The 10,018-nt window shown below is 46.6% G+C and overlaps 1 protein-coding gene across 1 annotated transcript in view; it reads right to left on the bottom strand.

Annotated features, from left to right (window-relative positions):
- Positions 1-1,061: 1,061 nt before the first annotated feature.
- Positions 1,062-10,018, bottom strand: part of LOC147450155 (Ubiquitin-like superfamily protein) — a 90,560-nt gene continuing 81,603 nt past the window's right edge. Inside the window, exons 8-9 of the mRNA XM_086519464.1 lie at positions 1,617-1,868; positions 1,062-1,512 (exon numbers count right to left, since the gene is read on the bottom strand). Coding sequence (XP_086375590.1) covers positions 1,277-1,512; positions 1,617-1,868 — 488 coding nt within the window. The 3' untranslated portion in view covers positions 1,062-1,276. The remainder of the gene's footprint in view (positions 1,513-1,616; positions 1,869-10,018) is intronic.

Genomic DNA, 10,018 nt, shown 5'->3' with positions numbered 1-10,018 from the left:
GGAGGAATTTGTTTTGGACTTCCCCTTCAAACTTTTTCAGAATTAAATCAAGCAAAAGGAAAATAGTATTCAAGCGATGATAACACATGCTCATGATGGATATGCATTGCTTACACTAACCACTACCAAAAATCCCAAGTCTAAATCCAAAAATCATTCTAAGAAATAGGAGAAGAAAAAGGTTATATACCAAAAAGAGTAAGAGACAAGGAGAATTCAAAAATTGAAATAGTATTCAATAGGAAAAGTGGCTCTACAATTGATTAGGAATCGGTAAGAATAGAGAAAGGTCAAGAGGATGCTTTTGTAAATGTTATTTGTCAATGGGCAAAGTGGCAATATGCTTAGTGCCCCCTTGATAATTTTGGATGGAGCTAGGTGACTTGAGTGGTGAATCTTTTCTTTGACACATGTAGAGCTTGTAGAGCAAAAGAACTCAAGCAAGTTGGATAAGTGTGACATAGTGCCTACTTCCATGGAGGAGAGCCACTCCACTCTCAACTAACATATTTGAGGACATAGATGTGATTGTGGTTGTGTGCCATTGTGCACTTTAACGCATCGCAGATAACAGGTTGACGATACTCTATCTATGGGGGGTTTGAGAGAGAAATAATTGTAGCCCTGAAAGTTGAACCATCTTCCTCATCAGGCAACGGGACCAATTTTCTTTCCAATCATCATAATCACAAATTACCCTGGTGAAATCTTACAATATTGCTTTGTCAACTTAGTCTTGAAGTTTTTCAGTATTAACACAATGAAGAGTGCTCAGTCTACGCAACAAAAGTATTTTGAAACCATAAGGAGAGATAACTTATTGAATCAAGTTTAATTTAGAAGAACAAGGTTAATCAAAATAGTAGTTGATATTGCATCTGCACCACTGTAGATAGAAAGACAATATGACTATCAGCTCCATCATGCATAGTGTTGACTAAGCACCACTTCACCAAAAGCCGCAAATAAGCCCAATTCCGTTTTGGCCCTAGAAAAATAGGGTTTCAACGTTTGTGAAGAATTAAGAAAAGATGTGGACTCTTCGATCCTTTAAGATACTCTTCGACGAGAAACCTTTTTCATTCATTTCACAGCAAACTGACCCTTACAAATGCCATCGCTTGAGCAAAGGTTTTGGGCAGTCAAAATGTCCCGCCCATCTTTGGAATATGTACATGGTCCTCTCAAGTATACAATATGCAGATAGTCCAGATGTTCCGCAATTTCTGTAAATAGAGACTAAAAAATACAGCTCAATAAAAAAAAATAGATATTCCTACTTTTGGGAGTCATCTCCTCCAAATTGCGTGGAGTTTCCATTCCAGAAGGCGTTTCCTCGTTTGAATGCTTCGTCATTGTCGTTGGGTTGAAGTGTATGGATGTTGCCTCCCCAATTTTTGTCCTGGGCCTTTTTCCTCTTTGATGCATTTGTTTCATTCTCATTTGGATCTGACAAGCCATACCTCTCTGGTGCCCCTTGTCTTAATGAGTTTCGAAGGTTCGGATTTGGTCCTGATCCAATATTTATTATATATATGTATATTATATTATATATGTGCTATGGCCGCACATACAGTACATCATGGGTGCAGATAAAGTGAACTCTTAAGCCTTACCATATTGCCAGCTTGAGCTTCCTGGTTCAGCACTACTTGAATTATCACCACTGCCTGAAAAATATGCCAATGGATTCAGATAAGAGAATATCTTCCATATGCCACCACTTGTGCCGCTATCCTTCATTTGTGGCATTGCTGCTTGCATGCTGGAGCTCTCAGAAGCTGGGAGTTTCCTCTGTGATGGAGTTGTAACAACCACCAAAGTCGCACGATCTTCCAAGTTCAAATCCAGGAGCGACCTTTCCATATCTTCAAGTTTCAATCGCATAAAACACAAAATGACCATTGCAATGGGTAAGATCTTCATTAACCATTATGACCAACAACAAAAATTTCGATCAAAATGCATGACTGACTATAATATGAAAATGCCAGGTACAACTAGAGACTCGTCCATCGGCTCGCTGCTGCTGTTCCTGCTCCCGCTACGTCCTAACCCCCTACACACCCTCCCTCCCCTCACTCACCTCTAAAACAACCCCCCCCCCTCTCTTTTTCTCTCCCTTGCTCTTCGCATCCTTCCCTCCTTGCTTGCTGGGGCCACCTCCCCTGGGTGGGCTTGCATTAAGTAGAGCTCTGCTCTTTCCGTCCTCGTACGCCGTCATGGCAGCAAACACATATGGAGGTTTTGCTTTGCCAGGGAGGAACTCAACGGAAGAACCCTCGCCCAACACCGCAAAACCCACCATTCGACTTGCTCTTTTACCGATAGAGCAAGCGAGCTTAGAGGCAGAGGTGGAGTGCCTTCAGGTCACCTCTGTTATCTGCAAGGTAATTGGCACCCCACCTAGCCGAGGAGAGGTGCGCGACCTCCTCCAAGCCCGCCTTTTTAGCAGAGGTGGGAAAGATCATTGACGTTCAGCTTCTCGCCCCCGGCTTGAGGAGAGGGTACCTCCCGCTACTTTCCAGGATAGGTTCCGAGATTGGGACCGTGTTGGAGACACCAGTGACCACGCATGGCAGCTTCTGTTGCTGCCAAGGCAACAAGCATACCTACGATGCATATTCTGGCTCGAAACACCCACACCCTCCCGAAGGTCGTTCTACGACCTTCAGTGAGTGTTGGTTGGCTCCATCAGAGCGTGGAGTATTTAGGGCTCTCAAATCAGTGCTTCACTTGCAAACAGATGGGCAATCTTGCGAAGGCCTACCCACAGAGGAGACCCCAACCTGCGACACAGACTCGACCTACTAAGGCTGGCCAGGCTCAACAAGCAGAGCCATAGGGAGCACAGACAGGTACCTTGTTTGAGGCAAGTGGCCAAGCAAAGGAGGGCTGGTAGCAAGTTCGTGACCATCAGCGCCAGGGACAGACACGCCAGTTTGGCACCTCTGGTGGTCGGCCTCCACTAGGCCAGCAACAGTGGATTCCACAGGGAATCATTTCGACCCTCTCGAGGAGGATGAGCTGACGGATATCCCCTCCATCTCAGCTTCGCCACCCATAGCCCCTCCCCCTCGGCCTACCGTTCCCACTACTCCGCCTCTACCTTCACCTCCTCCACCCGCCCCATCCGGCTCTCCCATCCCTCCCGTTAGTCCCCCCGCTCCCTCACCTCCTCCCTCCCATACCCCGCCGCCGGCTTAGGGGACATGCAACTCCTCGGTAGCTCGGAGATCTCTTGGCAATGCATTTGCCAAGAGCCGCTTGGCGCAAGAGGAGCAACCTTACCTGCGGACGGCAGTCCCTCGTGGGCTGACCAGTTTTGACATCCGTCACCGTTGCAACTTCTTCAACTACAACGGCACACGTTTTCTTGGCCACCCTTCTTCCGAGCTTGAGGCGGCTCGCTTCAGAGTCCATGTACTTTTTCTAGCAGCCAGAGGGCAGAGGCCCTGGACACAGCAGTGGGTTTCTCCTTCCTACTATGTAGCAGGCATCAAACCAAGTGGACTATGAATACAATGCTCAACTGGCTCCATGTTCAGGCTCTCGAGTTCTCTCACTACACAGGAGACTTGGGAGTGACAAACTTGATACAGACACTGTGGCTGTTGGCCAAGTTCTCTAGGATGTAGACACATTGTGGTACACTTTTTTGCAAACACTCAGAGTGCACCCTGCTATGTATATCATGAGGACTCTTGGAAGCTCTACGACTGCACTCCCTGCTTGGGTATGGGTCTGACAGACACTCTAGTCATGGATTTCTCAAGGTCGCTCGGATGCAGATTACTCCCCATCCAAGCCTGCCTCGAACATTGCAAGATTGGCTGCAATGGCAGCTTTGGCTTTCTCTCATTGACTCCATGAGGATAGTCTCATGGAATGTGCAGGGGCTAGGTGAACCTCAATTCCTACGTCAGAGAGGTCGACTCCAATAGGACTTCAGAGATGCCTTGTGGGTGGAGCGATTGATATACTTATGCTCCAAGAGCATCACGAGAGCCGTATCACGCGCTGTGGATAGATCTTGCGTGGTCGCTATGATACCTTTTGGTCAGCTGCTTTTGGGCAGGTAGCATTCAAGGAGGTATTTGTATGACTCTTGCGGTCTCATAACAACAGGCCATTGTGGGCAGAGGCATCAGTGTGCCACGCAAGGCCTAGTGGTCACTATGCAGATACATGGCTTCCTTGTGGGTTTTTTATGCGCCCAACCATGCAAGTGCACGGGCTAAGTTTTGGTCACAATTGGTGGAGTGTCCACTTCATGCAGAGCAGTGGTGCATTTGGGGGGGGGGGGGGGGGGGGGGGGGGGGGGGTGGGTTTCAACATGCTTGAGGACCCCTAGGACAAGATTGGGGGCATTTATGCTACTAACATGGCATTGACTTGGCTGCTTGGGAACGGCTATGTATGACCTTGCGAATTTCGGATGTATGGCAGCATGCTGGCTTTGCACGGCCCTCATACAGCCTCTTTTTCTCCCGATCTGACCGTAGAGTAGGAGTGAATCTATCCAGAATAAATCGCTTCTATGCTAGTGATCACTTCTGTGACTTGGGTGGTTCAGTAGGCATTTGGCAGGGACTACTTTCTTTCATCACGCGCTAGTGAGAGGCGTCTCCTCCATAGGTTGATGCGTGCTAGCGGCGCCATTCTCGTGCGGAGAAGCATCGTGTGATGCCATGGCGCTTAGATTGTCACAAAGTGATGACGTGGCGGACAGCAGAAACCCTAATTTCTGCCAGAAACCCTAAAATTCCTGCAAACCCTAATTTTTGCCAAAAACCCTAAATTCCGGAAATCGCGGAGGCGGATTATTATTAAAAAAAAATTTGGAAAATGATGAGCGACGCGAATTTTGCTTTTGCTTTTTTTTATAAAAAAAAAAGAGAAAAGACTCTCTAAGAGAGAGAGAACTGATGCTTTTGATTTTAAAAGCTTTTGGGGCTCTGCTTTTGGGCATCCCTTGTAACCTTTAAATTAGTGGTGAGGGCCTCACTTCTCAGAGCATCTAGACGCAGAGTCTGAGAGTGAAACCCTAACCACTCTCTTGTTCTTTGATGATTGATTAATACAAAAAGAAATACCGGAAGGGGCGCCAGTCTTTGGGGCCAATATCTCTAGGCACGGAACTCCGCCGGGCCAGTGCAAATCTATTGTGATCTGTGAATTGTTTTGAAGTGGTTATTTGGTGCTGTCGCGGTCGATTCTTGACTTGGAGTGTCCAAGTCTGTTACAGTGGTATCAGAGCCCGGCCGATTTCTCTTCTACGGGAAATCCGATCCCCGAATTTTTTTTCCGCGGCACCTATGGCTTCAGGCATTGATCAGTCGACTCCCTCTGCATCTGGAGATGCGGGCTGGGATCACAACGAAGATTCAGGCAGAGAGTATGGCCCGCCTTGGCCTACTTAGGCGGAGCGGCGAGAGATAGAGCGTCGCCAGTTGATCAGCGATGCAACAAAGATGATGCTCAATTTTGCCAAGGACCCGAAGATGGCAAAATATATGAACCAGACCTCTTTGAAAGAGGTATAGATGGAGTGGCAGAGAACCACAACACCACTCCCGAAACCTGCTCTCAAGAAACCTTCTACCTCCAAGAAATATACGGAGAAGGAACTGGAGAACGTGGTTGATGCACGGATTGATCAGTTTTTTGACACGCAAAAGAAAGCCAAAAAGCACGGCAAAAAGCAGAAGAAAGGCACTGACTTCCCGGGATATTTGGGTCGTCAGTTGACATTTGACAAGGCAAAGAAACGGAAGAAGCGTGTTCGATTTGAAGGAGTACCCAGTTCTTCTTCTTCTTCTTCTTCTGACAGTTCTTCTAGCTCCTCGAATTAGAGCGAAGAAGACAGAAAAAAGCAAAAAGCGAAGCAAGACACAAAGCTTCGGAACGGGCAAGAAAAAGGCAAAGAAGGCTACATCTCGCCCAGAGACTGACAGTTCTACTGAGGACTCGTCTACAAACAACTCAGATTCCGATGACGGAAAGTTTTATGCGAACAAGAAGAGTTTTTACAAAGCCAACCAGTATGACTTTCTCGAAGATAAAAGCAAGAAAGTCCGAGAGTTTAAGGAAGGTGGCCACTTGATCAAGTTTGATACTTTTCAGGATACTCAGATGCTTCGAAGGCTTTGTCTTTTATACAACAGTTTGACATCGCTTTCGCGGAAGGACGCTATTTAGAGCACTCCAAGATTCGGAGAGCTGCCTCTTACTTTAAGGGGAATGCTCGTACTTGGTGGTCCACGTTTCTATTAAGCAAGACTGTGCCAGTTACATGGCTGAAATTCAAGAGGCTTTTTATTTCTTCTTGGTTGACTCAAGAGTTTGAGCGAGATATACGAGCTGCTTGGAACCATCCGGATGACCAAGAGCGATACAGTGAATTCTTATTGTGAAAGATTCTAGAGCTCTTTTCTACCCGCCTCTTCATTCAAGAAGATCTCGTTCAGAGAACAGATTGAGCGGTTTACCTTGGGTCTACCTACAGAGATCCGAGATCACTGCTTGGAACAGAAGTCGGCTTCTATTCAGGAGTTGATGAGTCATGCAAAGCGGGGCTTTGCCATTCACTCTGGCAGTCTGACCTACCCCACAGATGAGGCCATGACACAACGAGCCGAACAGACTTCTGGAAATGAAAGTAGAATGAAAAAGAGCAACCCAGAGAACAAAAAAAGGATGCACGACCCAAGCTTACTCCTACGGAGAGAGCTCGCTTCATCAGAGAGGGGAAGTGCTTTGGATGCGGGGAACATGGACATATTTCCGCGAAGTGCCCTGATACGGCACAGAAAGAACAGCATGATAAAAACGACGACAGGTCTGAGAGTTCGAGAGCAGCTGAGGAATGTGGCAGAAAAGGCAGATAGAAAAGCAGAACTGGTACCACATGGCGTGGGACCTGCACCGAATCTAATGAATGAAAGTACAAACTTTGCCGCTTTCAGGGCAAAGCGAAGGATCAGGAAGCTCTTTTGAAGGAGCCAAGGCCAACTTCTTTTCACTTGGAATTGGCGGCTCGATTTGGAACTACGCCCGACAGACTGACGCCACAGGCGGAGGTAGTTCGACTGGCAACCGGATGGGATGTTGCCCTTACACCGAGCATTGGCAAACTTCGTTTGCAATGACAGGGGTGTTCAGGGCACGTGAGTGACGTTCTACTCGGGATCCCTTGGTACCACAAGAACTACGCCGTGGTTGACTACCGGGCCGATAAAGCGACTTTGATAAATGAAGGGCTTAGAGATTGTACTTGATGAACTTCAGTTTTCTTACTCATTCTTTTGGGAGAACTGAACGATGGATAAAGGTTGAATATGTTTTGACCTGAAGAAAAGAACGCCAAGATTTTTTTTCTCCACGCTCATGCCGATTGCTTTTGAGAGGGCCTGAAGATCATACCATTGATCTGATATCTGGAAGCACGCCACCGAATCGGCCACCTTATCGTGTGAGCCGAGTACAGAATGAAAAGATTATGAACTCAGTGAAAGACCTCTTGGAAAAGGGTCTTGTCCAGCCTAGTACTTCACCGTATTGCTCTCCAGTGTTGTTGGTTTTGAAGAAAGACGGATCTTGGAGAATGTGCATCGATTATAGCACTCTCAACGAAATCACCATCAAGAACAGATTTCCGATTCCTAGGATCGATGATATACTCGACAGGTTACAGGGATCCTCGTGCTTTAGTAGGATTGACTTGAAGAGTGGATATCATCAGATCAGGATAGCACCAAGAGATGTCTACAAGACAGCTTTTCGGACGACTTTTGGGTTATTTGAGTTTTTGGTGATGCCTTTTGGCTTAACCAATGCTCCTGCGACATTTAACCGGATGATGGACAGGATTTTTCGAGAGTACAGGCTATTTGTTGGCACTTTCTTTGACGACATCATTGTTTTCTCCAAGAATGAGGCAGAACACAGAGATCATCTGCTTCAAGTCTTTCAGGCATTACGAGATCACACATTAGTGATTAATGCTAAGAAAAGTGAATTTTTCCTACCAGAGATACACTTTTTGGGACACATTGTGTCAACAGCAGGAGTGCAAATGAACCCGGCCAAGATAGAGACTATCCGTGATTGGCCCGATTTGAGGAATGTCCATGAAGTTAGAAGCTTCTTGGGACTGTGTCCGTACTACAGGCGGTTCATACGAAAGTTTGCAGAGGTTGCTTCCCCTTTGCATACCTTGACACAAAAAGGAGTACCTTTTTCGTGGGGACCCACAGAGGTGACTGCCTTTCAGACGTTGAAAGAGAAATTCACTACGGGACCTATTTTGACTTTGCCGGACTTACAAAAGTCATTTGAAGTATTTTGTGATGCTTGTGGTCGTAGTCTGGGTGCGGTCTTGATGCAAGAAGGCCATGTCATAGCTTACGAGAGCCGTTTGTTCTCTAGGCCGGAGATGACAGCACAGATCTATGAGAAAGAGCTTTTGACGGTTATCCATGCTCTTACTCAGTGGCGGCATTACCTACTCGGAGCGGATTTTACTGTCTTTACAGACCATCAGAGTTTGCGCTACTTCTTGTCACAGAAGCAGCTTTCGGAAAAGCAGATGCGGTGGGTGAACATCTTGTCACAGTTCCACTTCCAGATTGTCCATGTGCAAGGACAGAAGAATGTGGTGGCAGATGCTTTGTCTCGGAAACCGTTGGTTCTGGCTATTTCCGCGATACATCATAGGAGCTTCGAGGATATGGTCAATCAGTATGCCACAGATACAGGTTTTGCAGATATTTTCACACGGATACGGGTTGGGGAGACAGTAGCTGGATACTCCCTTCGGGAAGGCTACTTGATGAAAAAGACTATGTTGTGAGTTACACAGCCGTTGAGGGAAAAGGTTATGACTGATTGCCACTGTCCACCTTTTACGGGTCACCGCGGCATTGCTACCACCATGAAAGGGGTAGAGAGAGATTTCTTTTGGCGGAGACTGAAGAAGGATGTGGAAGAGTTTGTGCGCAGTTGCTTGGTATGCCAGAAGGTCAAGTTTGACAGACATAAGGCACAGGGATTGTTACAGCCTTTACCCATACCCACCCGCCCCTGGGAAAATATTGAAATGGATTTCATTTTTTTTTATCTCCCGAGAATACAGAATGATCACGATGATTTTCCGATTACATGGCACGCCTGAGACGATTGTCTCCGACAGAGACCCCAGATTTATGAGTTTGTTTTGGAAGGCAATTTGGGAGAACATTGGCACGCGGTTGCAGTTCTCGTCATCGTTCCACTTGCAGACTGACGGGCAATCTGAGATTGCCAATTCAGTGATTTTAGATTTATTGAAGTCTTGTATCTCGCATCAGAAGACTCAATGGGAAAAGAACTTACCTTTGGTGGAATTTGCCTACAATAACACGATACACTCTTCGACGGGGAAGATGCCATGTGAGATTGTTGAAACTACTGCGAAGGTTCCATCCTTCCTGAGCACAAAAGATTAGAAATTTGAAGCGGATGAATATTCGCGAGATTTGGATACGGCTTTTGCCAAGGTTCGCGAGACTCTGCAGGAGTCTCAAGAACGACAGAAAAAGGCAGCGGATCGCCATCGTCGCGACTGGAAACTGAAGGAGGATGATTGGGTGCTCTTACTTTTGAGAAGGCACACCTAAGAAAGAAAAAGGGAAAGGAGAGGCTTTTTCCAAAGCTTAGTATGTGATACTACGGACCTTTCCAGATCACTGACAAGATAAATGATGTCTCCTTCCGATTGGAACTGCCAGATACTTGGAGGATTCATAATGCATTGCATGTGAGTCTCTTGAAACCTGTTAAGGGTGATGTGCCTGATGGTGGGGAGCCTGATGAGCAACCCAAAGTGGAAGAAAACGAGGAGATCCTTGTTCCTGAACAGATTTTGGCACATAATGATACGAAGAAAGGTAAAGTCCGAAGGCGGGTTCTTGGTTAAGTTCAAGAACTTTCCTGCATTTGATGCGAAGTGGATGGAGGAGGAGGACCTAGCAGATAC

The sequence above is a fragment of the Adiantum capillus-veneris genome, chromosome 9 (genome assembly GCF_014529385.1).
Source record: "Adiantum capillus-veneris isolate H3 chromosome 9, ASM1452938v2, whole genome shotgun sequence".
In the NCBI taxonomy this organism is placed as follows: domain Eukaryota; kingdom Viridiplantae; phylum Streptophyta; class Polypodiopsida; order Polypodiales; family Pteridaceae; genus Adiantum; species Adiantum capillus-veneris.
The sequence above is the reverse complement of the archived record's forward strand: the minus strand, read 5'-3'. Positions and strand labels throughout refer to the sequence as shown.